Source organism: Bubalus kerabau, chromosome 3, assembly GCF_029407905.1.
Source record: "Bubalus kerabau isolate K-KA32 ecotype Philippines breed swamp buffalo chromosome 3, PCC_UOA_SB_1v2, whole genome shotgun sequence".
Taxonomy (NCBI): Eukaryota; Metazoa; Chordata; class Mammalia; order Artiodactyla; family Bovidae; genus Bubalus; species Bubalus kerabau.
Window position 1 is genome coordinate 36,077,216 of NC_073626.1, and position 22,247 is coordinate 36,099,462.

A 22,247-nucleotide genomic window follows, 5' to 3' on the forward strand; every position below is an offset into this window, starting at 1 on the left:
CCTGATTCTAAGTCCAGATCCTTTTCATTAAAAGTAATGACAACCACACAAAAATTTTTCTTCACTGTCTGTTTGAATATACAAGTGGTCAGGATTTTTTAAATGTAGAAAATAGAGTGCTTTGTCCACTGCCCATGGCATCACTGGAGCCGAGGGACTCAGGGTGGCAGAAAGGAAGCCGCCCTGAGGTGGTTCTCTGTCACCCACGCATGATGTCCAGGAACATTGCAGGAAGAGCGAAGTTGCATGCCCCACTGTGGGAGCTGCTCTGAGCCCAGGATCAAAGCCTTTATTGTCTGTGTAGGAGGAAGGAGAGAAGGCCCCGGCGCCTCCGCCTCAGCCCCAGCCGCCACTGCCGCCTCCGCCGCCGCCACCTCAGCTCCCTCCCGAGGCGGAAAGCCTCACGCCTATGGTCATGCCCGTGTCTGTCCCTGTCAAGCTTCTCCCGCCCAAGCCCAGCTCTCAGGGCTTCGCCAACAGCGTCGCTGCCGCCCCCTCGGCCAGAGACAAGCCAGCCAGCTCGATGTCGGACGACGAGATGCCCGTGCTCGTGAGGATGACCCTCTCTCCCCCACACTCGCCCCATGGGGCTGCCCCCAACCCGCCTGCTGTGAGTTGCAGCTCCACCCCACCTGCCTGAGGTGGGGACATCCCTTTGCTTTTTTGGAGATGGGGACAGATCTGCCCGGGACCAGCCAGAGCTCAGACGTGGCATGGCTCCTTGGGGCTGAGCCCCTGTGGCCACCCTGGAAATTCCCATCTGCATCCAGTCCACCTGCTACCCAGTAAATGCCTAGTACTCTACCAGGCTCACGTTCCAGATTAGATTCTGAGAGACCCGAAGATGTTCCTGGATTAAAAACAGAGGTGAAAAAAAAAAAAAAAACAGAGGTGATAACTCAGCTGATGATCACAATGATTAAAATATGGAAGTACTGTTCTGGATCACAAAGAGCTACTGCCCAGGGCCCTCCCTGGTCCCTCCCCCAGGATCTCCAGACCTCCCCAGATCCATCCACCAGAGATGTAGCCCCCTGGCACGGTGGGTCCTCCAGGCATCCATGCTGATGGTCAGCCTTAGCAGAAGCTTAATATTTTTAATATCACCTCTGCATAAATAAATACTCTCAGAGGACCTGATTCATTGAGGTTCCCAAAGTAATTCCACTGAGACACCCACCCCCAATCTCAAGAAAGCAAAGAGATTCGTGTTTCTTACTGTCCTTCTCTTTCTCAGCTTCCAAGTGCTTCACCCAAGCAGCTTAGCCTGGCTCTGGGACAGAGATCTCTCTGTCTCCTTCCTTCTCCCCTTCCTTCCCTCCCCACCCTTGCCCCCAGCCGCCATGGAGTCTGGAACCCCTATGGTTCATTACATCAGACTTGTCCCCTCCCCACAAAGTGCTGTGCTGGGTCATACCTATTCTCACAGAATAAGTGGCCACTGGGATTCCAGGAGGCATAAAGAAGGGGCTGGGCCAGGAGAAGGATAGAATAATTAAGAGAACTAGAAAAGTCCAGAAAGAGCCTTTTTGGTTCTCTACATAATATCAAGGCTCAGAAGAGGAAAAAGACAGATGGAGAACCTCTGGAGGTGAGGATTCCCATCAGCTGGCAGGTCTGGGGGCCAGCAACAGGGAGAGAGATGAAACCACACCGCCAGGCCCCCTCTTTGCCCAGGAAGTGCCTGATTTGGTGGGAGAGACACTGTTTCTACCCTTTGGAAACTTTGAAGCTGGAGAAAGTCAGGTTCCTAGTGACACAGGGGTCAGAGCCCCAGGCAGCAGGTCTGCCTCAATTCAAGACAGAGACACCAAGGCAGCATTGCCCTGCGTGGGGCTGGTGGGGAATATACCCCGAGAGCTAAGGTCGTTAGGGACTAAGACAAGGCAAGGGACGTTTGGTGTTAGAAGACCATCATGAGGAGAGTTCCAGACAGAGTTTTGAAGGCAGAGATGAACTTGGTTTTGTGGCAAGGGTGAGAAAGATACTGTGAGGAGATAAGCCAAAGTGGAAGCATAAAGTAGGACTGAGTACATGTGAGCAAGGTCATGACACTTAATATATTAAGAGATGAAAATGTTCAGGGAGGAGCCCTGGGTTTTAATCTCTACTGTGCTCCTAGTCAGTTGGGGTGCAGACAGCTGAGACCCTTCGCTTCTCAGAACCATGGTTTCTCCTGTGACCTCAGGGGGAAGGGAGTGGGCTTCCTCAGTGGCTGTCACCTTTCTGGGGAGCTTTTAAAACCTCTCAGCGCTTGGCCCTGCTTGGCTGGAATTCTGTATATACTTCCTCCCAGGTGATATCCAGGTCTGACCTTCTGGGGGCCTTCCCTGGCCCACAGTTTCAGAGCCTTGCCTGGAGGATTGGAAAGTTCCAGTTCAGAGCTGTTGTCACTGAACCAGAGGCTCAAGGAGAGAGAGCCCCAAAGGGACCTCTGGCCCTGTCTGTGGTCAGAGGTCTGGATTCCGGTGCAGTGTTGAAGACATGCAGAGTCCTCAGTTGACCTCATCAGTCACCCAGGAACTGGGTGTAGAGCATCAGGATTGCTCCCCTAGTTGGGGGTCACAGGCATCCTTTCCCCATTCCTCTCCATCTCAGCATCAGGCAGCGAGGAGCCCTCTGGTGGGGAAAGAAAGCAGGTTGGGGCTCTGTGGCCTAAGGAGAGCCCCCTGGGGGTGAGTCCCTCTGCCCCTTCTTTCCCCACCTCTCTGCTTCCCTAAACTCCCCTGCTAGGGGCTGGGATGGCACCCCAGAAACTGAGGGGGAGACAAGGAGGGGCAGCCTGAAGTGCTGAAGGCAGCAGAACTGCCTTCAGCGGGGTTAGAGAGAGAGAAGCCCAGAGCTGAGGGGTGACTGGGGCAGGTCACATGACCATGGCCAACCCTTCCCATCACCCCCTGCTGCCTCCTACTAAGGCACCAAGGTGGATACCAGGATTGCCAGGGACCACAGCTGTGACAGGCTGGCCTGCAGGGCCTGGGAGGGGACCACAGACTGCCCAGAATTTCCCTGCAGGTATCCCCTCTGCACCCCCACCACCGCCCCACCCCCCCAACAGCATCACTGTCTCTCCGGCCTCACCCAGCTCTGGGTTTTCTGAGCTGATGCTGGCACACACCAAATCTGTTTATGTTTGGCTTTGGCATGCCCTGCTTTATCTCCTTCCATGCATATGTTTACTTATTAGTATATCTGTTTCCATGTGGCAAATCTTCCTTCCAGAAGATGCTTGGAATAAAATAAACTAACCCCGCGGACAGGAAACCAACCTGGGAGAAGGGTTTGCCACAGAGGAGAGTCACCAGTGCTGGGAGCAGGAGTGAAGGGCGGTGAGGGGGAAGGGTCAAGGGATCCACTTCTAGGAGAGCACATGAGAGGGGGGCCTCAGAGATCCCAGCTGGCCCTCCTCCACCCTGACAGTTACCTCCAAGGGGGAGCCCAGTGTGTGGGTCACTGGCCCTGGGAGCTTTGGCTGAGGCCTGACGCCCCCCTCCTCCCCGTCTTCCTGCCCCACAGCCTCTGCCAGCTTCCCTGAATAGACGATTCTGTCCCCTTCTTAGAACATGTGTTATCTGTCCCCGAGGTCCGTCTCTGGGGAGCCCGTGGGGAATTAAAGGGCCCACTCAGCTGGAGTCCACTCAGCAGATGGGAATGCGGTGATAAGCAGTGAAGAATGTGAATTTATTCTTTCTTGCCCACCCACTGCTCCTACCCGCCCCACCGCCCCAATCCGTCTCCAGACATGAGGGATTTCCTCCCAAACCAAAGTCGGCTCCCTTAACCAAGCCACCAGATCTCGCCTTGTCGGAGATGGCTGTGACCGTTTCTCAAGGCAGGGGATGCTGGGGTCGGGGGGGGGCGGGGGAGGGGGAGGGGGGCGTGTTCCCGTTAGAACGCAGATTTCCCCCTCCCGTCAACCTGTGGCAAGGGCCTGAGGGAAAAGCCCCCGTATCTGAGTCGGATCGTTCTTCCGTCGTAGGAAATTCCCAAGAAGCACCAGCCAGGCGCGGCCAAAGCCGAGGAAGCCCTCAGGAGCGCGCCAGCGGAGAAGAAGAAGTTCCGGCACCGGCCGGAGCCGCTCTTCATCCCGCCACCGCCCTCCTACACACCCAACCTCGCCGCCTCGCACTCCGGCGCCACCCTGTACCAGAGCCAGCTGCGCTCCCCACGGGTGCTGGGCGACCACCTGCTCCTGGACCCCGCCCACGAGCTGCCCCCCTACACGCCCCCGCCCATGCTCAGCCCGGTGCGCCAGGGCTCGGGGCTCTTCAGCAACGTGCTCATCGCCGGCCACGGCCCCGGCGCCCACCCGCAGCTGCCCCTCACGCCCCTGACGCCCACGCCGCGCGTGCTGCTCTGCCGCTCCAGTGAGTCGCCCCCAACCCCGCCGCCGCCACCCTGGCTGTGGGTGCTGCCCTGAGAAGGCTCGCGTTCTGTCCTTGTCTCATTCACCTCACAGACCTTTGAGGTGGCCCACAGACCTTTGAGGTGGCTCGGACCGTGTGCTGCGTGCTAGGAATTCTTAGAATACTTACCCTCAAGGGAATCACAGTCTAGCCGTGGAGACCAACGCATAAAGCTCATTAGGGTTTCTCTGGGATGAGGGAGGAAAGAAAAAACACTCGAAGTGCGCCGTGGAGAATCGTGTTAAGACACCCAAAGTAAATATACTAAGTACACGTACAAATAGGATTAGCTGCAAGACCACACCTCCACATTTTAGCACGCGGTGAAAAGATCAAGGCCTGTAGCAGGATCTCTTTCTAGAGCAAGAGGAACGTCATAGAACAAGAAAGCTTAACAGGGGAATTCCCTAGCGGTCCATTGGTTGGGACTCCCCGGGCTTTCACTTGCCAAGGGCCCAAGTGTGACTCCTGGTCCGGGAACTGGGATCCTGAAAGCTGCACAGTGCAGGCAAAAAAAAAAAAAAAAAAATTAATGAAAAGAAAAAAAGAGTAGTAGACCAGAGAGATAGCTGGCCTCTCCTTACTCTGAGAAATGCGTGTGTGTATGTGCTAAGTTGCTTCAGTTGTGTCTGACTCTACCGTGACCCCATGGACTGTGGTCTGCCAGACTCTTCTGTCCATGAGATTCTCCAGGCAAGAATACTGGAGTGGATATCCATTCCTTTCTCCAGGGGATCTTCCAACCCAGGGATCGAACCCAGGCCTCCTGCGTTGCAGGAAGATTCTTTACCCTATGAGCCACCAGGGAAGCCAGGTGTTAAGAAATTATTTGGGAAACCCTAAGCCACGTTGCTCCACACTCCAGCTCCTCAGGGACTGCGGGGGTAACTCCTGCATGGTTTGGGTAGGAGAGGGGCCCTACCATGACTGTTCAGGTAACTGCTTGTTTAGTTTAGTTTCTTTAGTACCTTCTCTGCTGACCAGTGACCTCTGGTTTTTGTGCTTCAGACAGCATTGATGGCAGCAACCTGACGGTCACCCCGGGGCCTGGAGAGCAGACCGTTGATGTCGAACCGTAAGGAAGAGCCAATTATTCTTTAGAACAGAAGCCTCAACCTAGAAAAGGGAGGAGGAGCTTTAAGAAGTATAGCTAGTACTTCTGGGGGCCGAGTGGCCACTGGGCAAGAAGTTGTAGAAATTGTAGGATCATGGTATTTCTCAAGTATGATGGTTACCCTATAATTTCCAGTATTTCAAGGCCTTTTCTACAGACTAAAGGCATTAAAAATGTGGAGCCTTGTATTTGGAGAACCTTAGTGTCCCCATCTGCAGCTCCATGAGCCAGTTTGATTGGGGGCCACAGGCCTTCACGTCCCCAGTGACATCTCTCTCAGTGTACCTAGCTCCCTAGGAGGCTCCACCCACCACCCTGCTTCTTTACCCCCTCCCTAAGATTCTTGGCTGGGCCTCCAAATGGGCTTGTTGAATACTTGAGTTGGGGATATAATTGAAGAGAAAAAAAAAAATTTTTTTTTTTCTGTTCCTGGATAAATGCAAAAGAGGCCAGATGGTAGAGTGGTGAGTAGATTGAGTCAGGAATCAGGAAACGTGGTTCCAGCACCATTTTGTTATTTGATCCTGATAAAGTTAACCTTTGTAGAGTTTAGTTAACTCATCTATTAAGTAGGAATACTTATCATTGCTTTGCTTACCTCACAGGCCTTTGTGAGGTTCAGATGGGATCGTTTATGTGAAAGTGGCCTGAAAGGATAAAAATAAAATAAAGACTTCGTATTTGTTCCACTGGGTCAAGTGGTACGTTTGGCCATGCTCTGGGCAGCTGTCCCGTTGGCATTAGCACCCTCCCTGTTCCAGCTGTGAAAGTCGCTCAGTGGTGTCTGACTCTTTGCGACCCCATAGACTGTGTAGTCCATGGAATTCTCCAGGCCAGAATACTGAAGAGCATAGCCTTTCCCTTCTCCAGGGGATCTTCCCAACCCAGGGATCGAACCCAGGTCTTCTGCATTGCAGGTGGATTCTTTACTTGCTGAGCCACAAGGGAAGCCTCTCCCCAGCTCTAGAGAGCTAAGAATCCCCAGCCAGGCTTCTCCCTTGCTTCCCGTGGCATCTCTCCCCAATCTTCAAGCTGTTCTTTATCCCAGTGAAAAAGTCATGCCTGGAATCTTCAGATCACAGTGCGAGGAAATGCCCCTGCATTCTTCTTGCAGAAGGAGCTAGTTTCCTTCATTTTCAAGTCCCTGACATTTACCTTTAGTCTCAAATTGAAGACCACACTGTTGTTTTTCTTCTTGTGATTTAAAGACGCATCAACATTGGCTTGCGATTCCAAGCGGAGATCCCAGAACTCCAGGATGTCTCTGCCCTGGCCCAGGACACACACAGGGCCACACTAGTATGGAAGCCCTGGCCAGAGCTGGAAAACCACGACCTCCAGCAAAGAGGTATTGACAGCCTGGGAAGAACTGGGCGGAAGGGCTGGATTTCTCCCGGGGGCCTCTGGCTCTAGGATCAGTGTGTCTTTCTGGTGACACTGAGCTCTCTCTGATGCAGTGCCCTGTCTTTGTTCCCAACAGTGGAGAATCTCCTGAATTTATGCTGTTCAAGTGCGTTGCCAGGTGGAGGGACCAATTCTGAATTTGCTTTGCACTCTCTCTTCGAGGCCAAAGGTGATGTGATGGTAAGGAACCATGAAAAGGAGGCTTCCCAGTTCATACTCTTCATGTGGAAATTCTGAAAAGCATTTCCCCAAGTTCCTGTGTTGTCTCATGTCCCGTGTAACCAACTCATAAGATGATGACCAGTCAGTGTGCCCTCCCATATTCCTTATCTCAATGAATAGGTCAGAATTTGAAAGCCTGCAAGAAAACCTCCAGTTGGACTTCTGTGTACACATCTGTTTCTCAGTGATAATGATTTGAACATCTGTCTTGGGAAACTAGAATTTCTTTTCAGCAGTCTTGTAATTCACATCAGGAAACAGGTCTGCAGTGGTGGAGGTAGAAGGCCTTCCTAAAACAAGACTTGGCCTAAAAAAGCCTGTCATTCTCTGCTCTTCATTCTTCCCTACCATGGAAATCAGAGTTTGATGTCCATAGAACCGTTTGCTGCCCTAATCAAAGAGAGATGTTTGCTGCACACCATCTGGTGTCTTTCTTCCACTTTTGACACAGTTCTCTGGCAGACCCAGGCCAGGATGTTGGGACTCTTCTCCCAGAATCAGAGCTGATCATTTACCTGCTCAACCAGGACCCCTGGCTGGAGCACTACGTCACTAGCCTCAGCTTTCCCTTCAGTAAATACATGATTCTTATACCAGAGCTAGCCTCCTGCTTTGTAAGTTTATGAAAATGCATAAGCAAACAAATGTCCCAGTACTACCTTCTCACAAGATTATTGATACCCTTCAGAGATTCTCTAGAACACTGGAAAACTCCCCTTGACCTTTTAAGATCAGTGCTGCAGAGCTGTGCTTCTCAAACTTCTACCACGCACACGAATCCCCTGGAGAGGCTTGTTAAAATATAGCAGTTCAGGAGGTTGGGGTCCAAGGTGCTACATTTGTAACCTGCTCCCAGAGGATGCTCAGGCTGCTGGCCCATGGACCGCACTTGGAGTAGCAAGATTCCAGACCTTGCTCTGCCCCTAAACCATCCACTACTCAACTCCACTTGTGCCATTTTTAAAGAACCCCAACAAGGCTGAAGGAGGCAGATTTGAATAGGTTATTTAGTGAGGCTCCCTGGAAGGACAATGTGCAGTACAGTTATTACTAATACAGCTGTTTGTGTTCAGTTATAGTGAAACATGTAATTTTTTTTTTCTGCAAAAACAGTTCCAAGTCACCCACTCATTTCCTCAGAACCCTTCCCCAGAGACTCAGCCTCCATTCATAGGAGGCCCCACCGTATCTCTGACACCAGGGCCCTCACCAAGGAAGGAGTGGCATTTGGGCTGCCACCTGTGTTTCTGTGAGATGACTAGCTAGCTGCAGGCATGGGCAAGGGAGATATTAGAATGACACCTGTTGGGTGCTGACTGGAAGGAGGACCCCAAATAGGGGAGTCTCCCCTTGTTTCCCCTCCAGCACCCCCACCTTGGGCCCTGCCATGCTGGCTCATCTTCCTTGTGGGATAGTTGGTCTTCCGAGGATGCGCAGCCCCATAAATGACTCTCGCCTTTTCTCTCCCGTGGGTCTGCAGGCTGCTCTGGAAATGCTGCTGTTGCGGAAACCAGTCAGGTTAAAATGTCATCCTTTAGCAAATTACCACTATGCCGGTAGGTGCCGGAGCCCTACCAGGGCTCACTGTTTGCATGTCGCTCGTGTCCCCTTTACTAACAGAGAGCACCTGTTCTCTCCTCGGTGCCGCTTGTTTTCCCTGGGCCTCTGGGGCGTGGCCAGTGGGGCAGCTGTGTCCACCGACTGGTCGCTGTTGGGCATTTGTCTGTCTGTCTCCTCCCTTCCTGGGTGTGCTAAGAGCTGGGCAGCAGCGGACAGGGGCCCCGCGTGTGGCAGCGGGAGAGAGCCCCAGAGGGTAGCACGGAGGCAACAACTCACAGTGGCCCCTCGGCCTTGGAATCCAATCTTGCCTGCTCCCCATGGCCCTCTGCGGCTTTGGTTTCCTCACCTGTAAAGTGGGGCTCATAGTCCATCTCTTACGGCATTTTGTGAAGACTAGAGAGCATATGGAGCCTCTTGCCTGGCACATTCTAGTAGCCATTATTATTCATTTATTGAACAATTTAAAATGAGGAAGTGACAGTGACGGATTTTGACACAGTCTTGCCTTATGCAGTTTGGAGTCTGAGGAGGAGGCAGTTATTAAACAACAGGTCACACGAATGGCAGGAGAAAGACACGTATGTATACATGTACCTATACGTATACACATGGGGCTTCCCAGGTGGGGCTAGTGGTAAAGAATCCACCTGCCAATGCAGGCACGAGAGACTCGAGTTCGATCCCTGGGTCGGGAAGATCCCCTGGAGTAGGAAATGGCAGTCCCCTCCAGTGTTCTTTCCTGGAGAATTCCATGGACAGAGGAGCCTGGTGGACTACCGTCCGTGGGGTTGCAAAGAGTCGAACACTACTGAGCACACACACACGAACATATACACTTAGACGTATACTTGTACGCATAGATACACACATACACATGCATGTACACTGTCTTAGAAGCCGGTGGATTAATGATGGCATCACCAATGAGAGGGAAGGAGCACACACCTTAGAGAGTTGAATGTGGTGAGAATGGTGAAAAGACAAGGTAACAGGTTGGGGAGCCTGTGGTGACAAGTGAAGTCAGAGTCAGCGTCTGTATTTCTGTTAAGCGGTAGCCCTGTCTGTTCTGGCGTCTCCACAAGCCTGCCCAGGTTCTCTCTTTCCGAGAGGGCTGGATCCTCCAGTGCCCCTTGGTGGTATTCATTTGAAGGTGTCTCTGGTGCCTGGGGGGACCCTGCACAGTACCTCAGTGGCCTTCGGGACCCAGTGGTGCCTTTTCCAGGCCTTGGTCCAGGTGGCCGGATGTGGCCTCAGGGGAGGGCTGTTCTGCAGGTACCACGGTGCTCTCAGAGGACTCCCTGTCCCCGCCTCCACTGTCTGCCTCAAGGAGCCAGTTTCTTAATATTGTCTCCATCATTTCCTGCTCGGTGTCTTCCCTGAGTGTGGCTAGAAGATGTGGGAGTTCTCCCTAATCTGCTGTGGAAACAATTCAATCCTCTCTTAATTCCCAGCGTCATCTGCTACCCATTAAACCCTGACAGGCCGTCCAGCCTCCTGGAGCCTGTGTCAAGCTTCTTTGCTCGGTGGGTGAGACTTCCCAACCATCTGCCGCGGCTGCACTCCGCCCCCGGGGTGACTGGGGTGGCCAGCGCCTTGGGGCGGGTCAGCTCCAGCAATGAGCAACCTCTTCTGGAACCTAAATCCCCTCTGGTTCTTTACCACATGCCAAGCAACAATTGTGATTTTTTTTTTTTTAATATGTGTCATGACGTGAAAAAGATGGGAAAACTGTGGGCTGGAAACTACCCCCACCCTAAACAAAAAAGAACATTGAAATAGGACTAAAAACTTTGATTCCCAGGTGACTCAGTGGTAAAGAATCTGCCTGCCAAGCAGGAGACACAGGAGACGCGAGTTCAATCCCTGGATTGGGAAGATCCCCTGGAGGAGGAAATGGCAACCCACTCCAGTATTCTTGCCTGGAGGCTATACAGTCCATGGGGTCGCAGAGAGTCGGACACAACTGGAAGGGCTGAACTCCAGACTCCCAGTTGTCTAGAGAGAGGTCAGACCTCCCTGGCTTGTGCCCTGGAGGGAAGGTGGAAAGACTGGGTTCGGGGGGAGACTAAATTTGGGGGAGACAGGGGCCCTTGAAAATCACTTCCCTGACTTTACTCCTGACTGCCCTTCCACCCCATCCCACCCCAAGCAGTTCAGAAAGAAAAAGGAAGAACAGTCAGTTCTGGAGCCCAGAAGAGACGCCGGTGTGGGTGGGCTGCTCGGCAAACCTGGAGGAGCTCTGTTAGAATCCTCAGAGGGTGGCGCTGTTGCTGTGGCCTTCAGGGCTCTCAAACTGACACCAAAGCGCCTGGTCCAGCTTTCTCTCCGCACCCTCCACCCATGTGTGGGCAGCTGTTGTTTGCAGTGGCTCCCAGTCAGCGGCTGGATTGGGTGGAGAAGGCTTAAGCATAGGGGTGTCAAGGGGGCGAGGATGCCTGGCTGTGATTAGAGGACTTCCAGCATCCTTGGTTTTTCCGCTGAGCTGGTCATTCCTGCAGATGGGTGCAGAGTGGAGGGGCGTCAGAGCTGGCCCTGGGACTTTTGGCAAGAGTTCAGCAGAGGCTCGTATGGGCGCCCCCACAGCCCAAGCTCTCAAGGGGTCCTGAACCTTGACCTGGAGAGACCTGGAGGAAATACCCATTCAGTCGGGGGAGGCTGTTCTATGTCTTGGAAGTTGCCCCAGTTTGGTGGGGAGACAGAATTACATGCTCCAGAGAATACTTTGAAAGAACCACAGCTGTGAAGTCACCTTGCAGGCATTCTTAGCCCATGTTGCTAGCTGGAGACTGACCCCCGCAAAGGGCAGGAACCAAGTTACTATGCACTTTGCTCCTTGGCCTGACACGGCGCTTGGAGAGAAGAAGGTTAGTGGACAAGCTCAGGTTCTGGATTCAGACCAAGGCCTCCCTGCCCTTTGCCTCCAGAGGGAACTTTGGTATCACCCAGTTCACATGCACCCCTAAAAAAATTACTCAGCCTTCACCCATCTTGGAAAATCTTTCATGAAATGAAGATCTGGTATAAAAACAAGTCCTCCTTTTTCTGCAATGAACATGTCTTTCTTATGTAACCTCTGTGACAGCATCAATAACAGTTTTTAAAAGATTGAAAGGAAGATAGAAAGGCCCTCTTTAAAAGACACTGTGCCCAAACTTTCTCTCACCCCTCCAGGTCTCTCTTTAATTGCCTGCGTTCTCTATAGATTGCCCCAAATTTCACCACCATCCAGAGCCTGTTTCCCGGCAACCGAAGCTCAGAACGTTTCTCCTCTGGATACTGTTCCAGCACCGGTTTCCTCCTGTTAATTAGGCTCTTTGTAATTAGGCTTAATCATCTTATTAGGGACCCCTGCTGATAATAGTCCACTAGCCAGGAATCCCCAGGGAGAATGAATGAGTGTGGGGTGGGGAGGGGGAGGGTGTCAGCCCACTGACCCTAGGGACGTGCTGAGTGGACAGCAGTGATCTCAGAGAGGGAGGATGGCCAAGCGAGAAGTGGGGGCAGCCCTCTGCCTCGGTTTTTGCATTTTTATCCTGGACTTTGTCCAAGAAGCAGAATCCCAGAAGAGCTGGCTTAAAACAAAACAAAACAAAAAACACCTTGTCCTAGAATGGGGAAAACACTCCTGCTGGACAGTCTCCAGGAGGACAGATGCCGAACTGTACCTCGATGGATTACAGGAGGATTTCGAGGCAGGGAGAGGAAGACTGTGCAAGTGCCAAGCGGCCTGGAGTAAGACTGAGTGTACACACGCAACACGGAACACCGGCAGGGCCCAGTGGGCTTCACGAGTGCCACTAACATGGACATCAGCACGGAGAGCATGTTTTCCATGGCGGCAAGCTTATTTGGAATCTTCTGTCCAAGTGGCCAGATCTGAGACATTCACTGTGCCCCTCCTTAGGACCAAACGCTGTTAGGCACTGCATGACTGTCATGATTACCAAATCGCAAGAGAGGAAACTGAGGCTCAGAGAAGTAAATTTGCAGGAGTTAAGTGGCAGAACCAGGTTCGCAGCAAACCGTCTTCTGATTAAAGTTGCCCCTTTTTAATCACAGCACAGTGACCTCATTATTTGGGGTGAGCACATTCAGATATTATGTCTATACACCAGGCTTTGGCCTGAGAATTCCGCCCAAGAGACCTGGAGTAGATTCTTGGCCCCATGGGGGATCCGTGATCAGGGTGCGGTAAAGAGCCTGCTACTGTGAGTGTGAGAATGGATGGGCTTGTCTGGCCCCGCCTCTGTCTCTCAGTTCATGGACACCCCTGTCGGACAGACACGCACGCAGAGCACAGTCCTGTGTGCTAAACCATGGACCCTAGGACTGAGTAGAGGAGCCGTCTCTCAGCGTCTGAGCACATGCTCCCCGCCCTGGCCATTAGGGTTCTGGCCAGCACAGAGAGGAAAGCTAGAGGCTTCTCTACTTCAATCGGAGACTGGTGGTGTGGAGTGAACACCCCGGGATCAGGAAGACTGGAGGCCCCATCACTGAGCAGCAGCCCCAAAAGCCAACGGAGAAGGGCTTCCTTGCTGGCTCAGTGGTGAAGATGCAGGAGACACGAGTTTGATCCCGGGTCTGGGAAGATTCCACATGGTGAGAAGTAACTAAGCACATGCACCTCAACTACTGCGCCTGTGCTCTAGAGCCTGCAAGCCCCAAGTACTGAAGCCTGCCAGCCCTAGAGGCCGTGCTCCACAATGAGAAGCCCACACACCGCAACTAGAGAGTAGCCTCTGCTCACTGCAACTAGAGAAATTATTTTTTATCACTGGAGAGTTTATGGGGAGCAGGCCTCCTTCCCCTATGAGGCTTGAGGGTTCCCTATAACAGATGGTTTAGGAAGTGACTTCCCTTTGTGGGGTTACAACTGGCAGGCCATCTGGGGACATGAAGAGACATCTCACAGGTATACAAACCTGGGGACTTCACACTGTGGTTTGGGCAGTAATCCAGTGGTGAGCTTGGTGTGGGGTGGAAGAAAGTGTACCCAGTGTGAGGCTGGGTGCTGACCTGAGAAGGCCGCATGGCCCTTGAGTGTCTCATGAGGGTTAAAGCTGCACTTTGGGGAAATGTAGGGTCCAGCTGAAGATGGAAAGGATTCTTACTCATCTCATTGGGAGGGGTTTCATCAGCAAAATGTCCCCTAACCGACATCCCTGGTGGCCCAGTGGTTAAGAATCCGCCTGCCAATACAGGGGACATGGGTTTGATCCCTGGTCTGGGAAGATTCCACTTGCCTGGGGGCAGCTAAGCCTGTGCACAACTGAGTCTGCAAGCCCTAGAGCCCGCATTCCACAAGAGAAGCTACTGTAATGAGAAGCCTATACACCGAAACCAGAGAAAGTCTATGCGCAGCAACAGACTCAGCACAGCAAAAAAAAAAAGTGTTCCCTAACTTCCTAACTGAGATGCAACCTGGAGCTGCACAGACTGGACCTGCATCAGGGCAGAACAAAACTATCCTTACACGTCTGTCAGGGGACTCGACTGGTGTGACATGCCCCTGTCGTGTTCCACTTACACCATTGCCTCTCTGATCTCTCTTTACTGTTTTGACGGATACCTAAAAGGATCCATGACTCCTCTGTGGTCGTTCAATTGTTGGTCCATCCTTTCTGTTTCACTCTTTCTGTCTCTGCCTCTGGACAACGGGAGCAGATGAGAGCCAGGACCCCAAGTTCTTGAATGTTAGAAGAATTTTGAGGAATGGTGATGAAAATACTCCAGAGCCTGAAATCCCACTAACCTCCTCTGCTCACATCCACTCTAGCAGAATTTCACCAAAGCCCTGGCCCTACTTCTCCCTGTCACGACAGTTTGCACGACCAGACATGCCCTGGTCTCTAGAACCAGTGTAAGATGCTTCCTTCTGCTGAGGATTAATTAGAAAGCTGCTTTTCTTTTAGAGAAATTTGCAAACCAAAGGAGTCAGGTGGTGATTTTTAGAGACCTGGACCAGCCCCGATGTGGAGAGTGTATTCTGTACTGGAGCCAGAGCTCTTGGCTTAAGGACCCCTCAGGGAGTCCCATGGAGAAGGTGTTTATTTCAGAAATCTGAGCTGACATCACCGAGTCACATATTTTCTCAAGGATCGTAGGATCTTCACCTCCTGCTTGCCTGCCAGGCATGGTTTCACCTAATCAACTGTTTCAGGCCGAATCTTTTGAGGGAAGAAGCAATTCAGGTTTTCTATACTTCAGCCCCTCAGTGAACCATAGCAAAATGGAAATCTTGGGCTTGTCCTACTTGGAAGGAAAAATACTATGGTTTGGAGATTACAGCTTTGAAAAGTAGAAGCCTGTCAAAGGCCCAGACATATACCATCCAAAGAATCAGAGATATAGGGAATTCAAAAAATTAGAATGAGGCTGAGTTTTCTGCTAACCAGCCACAGAAATTGAGCCTTCTCTGCAGCCCACAGAAATAGGACTTCCCTTGGAACTAGACCAGGACCATCCTCTGTGATTGTCTGCATATCCTATTTTGACATGAATGTCAAGCTCATCCATGAGGTAGGTACCCCAGCCTGACACATCTGGGCCTCTTCCTCATCGGTTTGCAGGTTTATCAGGAACCGGTCCCTCTTACCTCCCAGCCTCATCTGCCTTCCCTCTGCTGGAACCCTGTAGCTGAGCCATACCAGATTACTGCTTATTCCTTGAACACCTCCATTTCCTCATCTGTAAAATGGGAAGAAGTAATATCAATCTTACAGGGTTGTCTGTAGAAGCAAATGACTAGTATCTTCGAGGGTCTTAGAACCTGGCATATAGCAAGCACTTCTAAGCATTGGGTTTTTCCCCCCTAGTGTCTTGCATGTGTGTGTGCTCAGTTGCTCAGCTGTGTCCTATTCTTAGCGACCCCATGGACTGTAGCCCACCAGGCTTCTCTGACCATGGAATGTTCGAGGCAAGATACTGGAGTGGGTTGACATTTCCTACTCCGGGGGGTCCTCTCCACCCAGCGATCTAAATATCTAATAAATATCTGCTGAATAAGTGAATGAAATGTATCCTCTCACTACTTGGCTCTGACTGTGCACTCGCCACTTCTGCTCCCCAGAATTCCCATCCATCTCCTTTTTAAATATTTATTTTATTTATTTTTTATTTGGCTGCGCCAAGTCTTAGTTATGGCATGTGGGATCTTTAGCTGTGGTATGCAGGATCTAGTTCCCCAACCAGAGACTGACCCCAGGGTCCCTGCATGGGGAGCACAGAGCCTTAGCCACTGGGCCACCAGGGAAGTCCTTCCATCTCCTTCTGGCCTGACTTGCTTCTGTGTCTTTTTAAACCCTACTCAGGTGTTTCCTCTTCCTGGAAGCCTTCCTGGCTTCTCTGAGTCTGGTGTTCCTCCTTTGTGCCCCACTGGCACCCAACCCCTGCCCTCATCCTTGCAGTCATCCCCTTGAATGCACTGCCTCCTGATTTTCTCCCCACTAGACTGTTGAGTCCAGCATGCACGAGGAGCACTGGCTACGTGAATGCTTGCCCTCCCTAATTATATTAAAACTATAGCTAAAATCTGCTGAGTGCTCACAATTTTCCAGTTACTAAGAGACAGTTTTAGGGAGTTATCTTCTTTAACCTTCACAAAAGTCCTCTAAGAGGTGGAGACACTCAGAAGTATTCCCATTCATAGGTAAAGAAATCAAGTCTTAGGTTTAGTAACTTGCCAAGTCAAGGCCACAGCTAAGCTTTGAATGCAGGTGGCAGGGTTGTTAGCCATTACACTGCACTGGCTTTTTGTTCAGAAAGAAGTGTAGTGTGGGTATTAAATGTCACACACGAACAGTTGTAGTTTGTAACTTCACTAAGTGAACCAGCAACTACAAGTGGGAAGAACTGGGCTGTTTTTTTATGAAGTTTGTGTTTTGTTGTAGGTTCGGACAAGTGGACCTCTCTAGAAAGAAAACTGTTTAATAAAGCACTAGCCACTTACAGCAAAGACTTTATTTTTGTACAGAAGATGGTAAGCATGCTTTTTCCCACTGCTGTCTTGAAACCAAATTTGGGAAGTTGCGCACCTAAAGATACATATAGAATTATTTTATTGCTGGTTTAAGACTGTCACCAAAACAATGTCTTCCATCTTTTGGTTGGTAAAGGATTGTATTTGTTATGGATGGCGGGGCCCTGGTGTTGAGGAGGTAGGGGGAGGAGGGCATAGATTATTTGGATGTGGCAGTGGTGGGGAGGGGTATTTTTGTGTTAATAAAGATGTGTGATTTATACATTCTATCAGAATAAAATAAGCTTGGGGCTGCTGGTTTGCAATTTGTATAATTTATTTCATGTGTGTTTGACAGATCTGTCATGTTTCTGACAGAACATGGTGGGAGGAGGGGGGATCCAGAGAAGGGAGAATATGAGCCCTGCCCCTAGCTGGTAGCAGAGTTTCTACTGTGGGGCCCCTGATCATAAGGACAGTAATAATAGCAATAAAATGTTACATATACAGCATCTCGCAGCAAAAGAGAGTTCACCAAGATGAAATAGCATTTGTCCAGCATGTAATAAATGTAATAGGCCTTAATTGGCTGAGAGGTGGTTTAGGCTGAAAGTTACAATGATTTGGAGTGTTTCAGCAAACCGATGAATGAGGGAACCATACTGAGTTATTAAGGTCATGAAAACGCTCAGGCCCACGGAGAGCAGGGTCGCAGACGACAGCTGCCGCTGGCACTGGGCTGGACCTCAGTGTTGTCCCGGGTTCCCGTCTCCTGTCCTTAACCCTGGGCCTTCAGTGAATGAGAAACGGAAATAGGTGGAGTTTTTCTCCGACTTGCCTCCATCTGCAGATCTGAATGCGCACCCAGCTTACTCTGTCTTGGAGGCCACCGCACTCTGCTGCCCTGTGTTCCAGCAGCTCCCGTCTGTCCTGAGTCACCCCCTCCTGTCCTAGGTCTTATTGTTCCTTAAAGGTCCCGTACCTTATTGACTGATGACGGATTCACATGACATGCTCACCAGGCAGTTCAGGATTTTAAACCAGGATTCTCTGGGATTCTCACTGTCTTCCCTCCCTGGGCAACTCTAATGTAGAAATTCACTGTATCAGGTGTGTGTGAAGGGCGCAACTTTGAGGAGACCAGATGTCTGGAAGGTGCCCTTTTCACTCTCACTGTGTGGGTGGCCTTCTTTCCACACCCAATGGGACAGCCAGCCTGCCTCCAGAAAACTCACGTTATTGAACCCCACTTTGAGCTTACAGAACTGTGAACTAAACAAAGGAATTTTTTTCTCTTTAAAACACATTTACCTTTGCCCTTTGGGGGGAGAACAGGACAAGGCTTGTTTTCTGCAAACACTAAGCTCTTGTCATCATAACTTTTGCCTTATATTCCTGTTCGATTACTAAGGAACATTTTTCATAAATAGATTTTGAAGGTCAGCAACTCAGAGAGCCAAACTCATTCAAGCATTTGAAAAAGCATGCTGCTTTGTGGGTTAAAAAAGGGAGCTCGCTCGCTATGGATGGTTGTGAAAAAAAAAAATCTCCAAGCCCTCTTGTGAAAAAGTCAAGATGCGGAACAGTACATACAATGTACTTACTACCTTGTGTGAGGCAAAATGGTGGGGAGGAGTATATTTTTGTGTTGTTGGTATACATGTAGAGAAATTCTGGAACATCCCCCAAGATATGAACAAGGGAGGCTAGCTGAGTTGCAGGGGTGGGGAGGGAACGGATGAATGGATGGCTGGAGAACAGGGCTGGGGAAATTTTCCACCATGTACATGTTTTTATTTAAGTGCATAAACTTCCTACCTATTAACAAACTTAAAATTGCATGAAAACTGGTTGCCTTACACCCTGCCCACCGTTGGAGCTGATCTTGAGATGGTTTTCCCAACAGGTGAAGTCCAAGACGGTGGCTCAGTGTGTGGAGTACTATTACACGTGGAAAAAAATCATGAGGTTGGGGAGGAAACACCGGACACGGCTCTCAGAAATCATCGACGACTGTGTGGTGAGTGAAGGCGCCCGGGTGCTGCTTCTGCGGGCCCCACCCCGACCCCACGCCCAGGTTCATAAGTGGCTAGTGTTGGGCTTGGCTTTACTGCCAGGCAGCTGTGGTGAGTAGGTGATGGGCCAGTTCCCAGTCGGGATTCAGGCCTTGACTCCTGGGATAACTAGGCAAGGGAAGGGCAGCTTCCAGTTTGACCTGCAGCCCAGTGATCGGTTAAGGAGGTGAGGGCTGGCTTGCGTTCTGTCAGGTAGGTGCCAGGGGAGTTAAACTGTGGTGGTCCCAGCCTTGATGTGTGTGGTTTTTAAGAGGCACCCTGGTGTCCTGGGATAGCCCTTCCCAATCTTTTCACAATAGTTCTCACCAGAGAACTAACATGCCTTAGAACAGGGGTCCCCAACCTCCGGAATCTTGATGCCTGGTGATCCGAGGTGGAGCTGATGTAATAATAATAGAAATAAAGTGCACAATACATGTAATGCGCTTAAATCATCCCCAAACCACCCCCTTACCCCACCCCCGTCTGTGGAAAAACTATCTTCCATGAAACTGATCCCTGGTGCCGAAAAGGTTGGGGAGCCCTGCCTCAGGAAGACGAAGATTCTGGGATTTTACACAGCTTCTATGAAGCATGCGCAAGAATCAGCTTTGACCTCTAGATGGCGCCAGGAACCCTCCATCATTGGCGCGCTGGTTAGCAGTGTGTGGATTATTCTGGTCCTCACATCACCATTTACCCTTAATATTGATTTCCTTCATTAGCAGACAAATCCAAAGTTGTCTGCAGATTAAGATGAAGAACCTACTAAAGGCGTCACGAGATCGAAATCTTCTCCAAACCCCTTATTTGTGGCTTTGGAAATGGCTACTGCTTTCGTCCTTGTGGTTAACTCTCTTCTCTGCATCCATAGCCAAGGAAAATCTTGCATGTTGTGGAAAACACATACATGTATGTAGAAATTACGTCTTACAACAGATTACTAAACTCCAGTCTGCAGCCATTAAGGAAATGGTTTCAAATTCATAAATATCATGAATTTTACAATTATACTTTCATTCCCAATTGTATCCATGCATAAGTGTTCTTAGCACATATGCAGGTTAATTTCTTTCACAGACACTTACACATAGCACTTCATACATTCCAGGCGTTGTCCTAGGAGGGACTTGACGCATAATGACTCATTTACCCCTCGTACCAATTCTATGAGGTAGGAAACTGAGGCACAGAGCCTAGGTAACTTAGCCATGGTCAAAGGCTGGTGAGTGTGTTGTCTGGGACTGACACCCCTGTGTAACACTCAGGAGCAAGCAAATGCTAATCCTCTTAAAGAAGGGTAAAAACATGCATGCATGTGTGTAGCCTCAGCCGTGTCCAGCTATTTGCAGCCCCCTGGACTGTAGCCTGCCAGGCTCCTCTGTCCATGGAATTCTCCAGGCAAGAATACTAGAGTGAGTTGCCATTTCCTACTCTAGGGGTTCTTCCCAATCCAGGGATCAAGCTCAATATCTCTTGCATCTCCTGCACTGGCAGGCAGATTCTTTACCATTGCGCCTTCTGGAAAGTTAAAAACACCTGGAGTCATTAGGGTTTCGAACCCTGAGTTCCTAACTAACAATTTGATCCCAGCTACAAAATATAAACATGTATATACAGTTATATGTGGACCCAAATATCAAAAAAAAATAGACATCTGTAGAATAGAACGGTATTGCCATTCATTTGATGAGAGATGGCAGTATTCTTGTGATCAGGACTGTTGTTGGACTGGCTTAAGTAGTGATGCCTTATATCTGAATAGCCTTTTTCTCATCTGTGGTTAATGTTTAAGAAAGCAGCATGATCTCTTCTGGTTCAGTCCGCTAAAAGAAATTGAGTCCTTGCTGTGTCTATAGTGCTGTGGGTGAGCCAGGGCTGCTGACTAGCCTCGGCCTCTGCCCCAGGGCATATGTTACTGTTTGGAAGACGTGGCATACCCGAAGAGAAAACCTACCGTGAACTTCAAGTCTTTAAAAACACTGTGAGGTGAGAACCAGAAAGTATTAGATATGACCTTCAGGAATTCTCTCTTATCCAGCTCTTCCAGTCCTCAGGCAGAAGGTTGAGGCCCAGAGAGGGGAAGGCTTGCCCATGGTCACACGAGCATTGCTTTCCGAGGGGGTAGACAGTAAATGAGGAAGCACCAAGACTCCCGGCCTGGGAGACCTAAGACCTGGCCCCTAAGCTTACTGCCCTGTAAAATGGGGCCGATGGTTTAGATAACCTGGATGGTCCCTTCCAATTCTGGAGTGTTCAGAGTCATGTTTTGGAGGACAGCAAAATCAGAGGCTATGGTTTCCTAAGGCAGACCTTTGGCTTGGGTGTTACCAAGTGCCCAGGACCGTGCCTGGCATAATATCCGCACTCAGTAAATGTTTGTTGAGTAAATGAGTGAAAATTTTTCCCAGCTAGGAGTCACTCTGGGTCATGGGAGCAATCCTTCTATGAGCTCCCTGGGAGGAGATGGGGTGAACCAGGGGGTTCTGAGCAGAGGAGGGCTGCTGAAGACGGTGTCACTTTCGGAGGCAGAGGCGCCATCTGGGGCCAGCAGGCCTTCGCGGGTGTCTGGAAAGGCCTGAGCCAGCGTGTAGCCTCAGACCCAGGAGGAAAGGTTAAGATGGCACTCCAGGCACCCCACCTTCTTGGGATTATTTGCCAGGGGCTGGTATTAAGCTGGGTCAGGTGTGCCACACCTGTGACCTCACTGTGAGCTTAGAGAGAACAAAAAGCCATGTGCGTAGATGACTCAGCGCCTGTTTGTTTTAGCTGTGCTGGGTCTTTGCTGCCTCACTCAGGCTTTCTCTAGTTGCGGCAAGCCAGGCCTACTCTCTAGTTGTGATGCCCAGGCTTCTCATTGCAGTGGCTTCTCTTGTTGCAGAACATGGGCCCTGGAGCATGTGGGCTCAGTAGTTATGGCACACGGACTTAGTTGCTCTGCAGCCTGTGGAATCGTCCCAGATCAGGGCTCGAACCCATGTCCCCTGCATTGGCAGGCAGATTCTTAGCCACTGGACCACCAGGGAAGTCCCACAGTCCACCTTCTGAGGATAGGTTGCCAAGTGGAGATAAAAACTAGGACCAGGCAAGGACAGAGAGGCTGTAGGAAGCACCGTCCTAGGAGGGCGTCCTTCTCTCAGTCCTCAGGGCCTACCTGGGTAGCTTTCCTGACCATGTGTGCTCAGTAATTTATTAAAGGGACAGATGACTATTCCCCCTGGATGGAGCACAGTCCGGAGCTCAGGGACTTTCCCGGGGAGAAGGGTGATGAAGGAGGATGGGTAGTGACTGCTCTTGAGGGGCCAGGGGGTCAGCATAGCACATCGCTCACCTTGTAGGTGACTTGACTTCTGGCCTGAGACCATCACACGCCTTCCTCTCCCACCCTTTTGGGCAGAAGAGGGGGCCAAGGTGTGCTCTGCTGAGGAGGTGGGAGGGAAGTGCTGACCACACCATCCTGTCTCCTGCCCAGGCTCCTGCCCCCACTCAGGGTGAATACGTGGGTCTGACTAGGAGCAAAATTCAGCGCA

At 50.7% G+C, this 22,247-nt stretch overlaps 1 protein-coding gene and 2 long non-coding RNA genes across 3 annotated transcripts in view; 1 reads left to right on the plus strand and 2 right to left on the minus strand.

The window, feature by feature from the left end:
* LOC129645894 (uncharacterized) lies at nt 1-4,801 on the minus strand. The gene is made up of 3 exons (XR_008711538.1): nt 4,536-4,801; nt 806-850; nt 1-296 (listed from the first exon to the last, which is right to left on the minus strand). It is a non-coding gene; the product is annotated as an uncharacterized LOC129645894 (long non-coding RNA).
* The window catches only part of TRERF1 (transcriptional regulating factor 1), a 209,787-nt gene that overhangs the window by 172,005 nt on the left and 15,535 nt on the right, over nt 1-22,247 (plus strand). The window contains exons 8-15 of the mRNA XM_055571403.1: nt 305-610; nt 3,980-4,367; nt 5,415-5,481; nt 6,729-6,868; nt 7,001-7,104; nt 8,627-8,702; nt 16,596-16,684; nt 18,570-18,683. Coding sequence (XP_055427378.1) covers nt 305-610; nt 3,980-4,367; nt 5,415-5,481; nt 6,729-6,868; nt 7,001-7,104; nt 8,627-8,702; nt 16,596-16,684; nt 18,570-18,683 — 1,284 coding nt within the window. The remainder of the gene's footprint in view (nt 1-304; nt 611-3,979; nt 4,368-5,414; nt 5,482-6,728; nt 6,869-7,000; nt 7,105-8,626; nt 8,703-16,595; nt 16,685-18,569; nt 18,684-22,247) is intronic.
* The window catches only part of LOC129645895 (uncharacterized), a 27,529-nt gene continuing 10,077 nt past the window's right edge, over nt 4,796-22,247 (minus strand). Inside the window, exons 3-5 of the long non-coding RNA XR_008711539.1 lie at nt 6,119-6,167; nt 5,375-5,522; nt 4,796-4,901 (exon numbers count right to left, since the gene is read on the minus strand). This is a non-coding gene — a long non-coding RNA (uncharacterized LOC129645895). The remainder of the gene's footprint in view (nt 4,902-5,374; nt 5,523-6,118; nt 6,168-22,247) is intronic.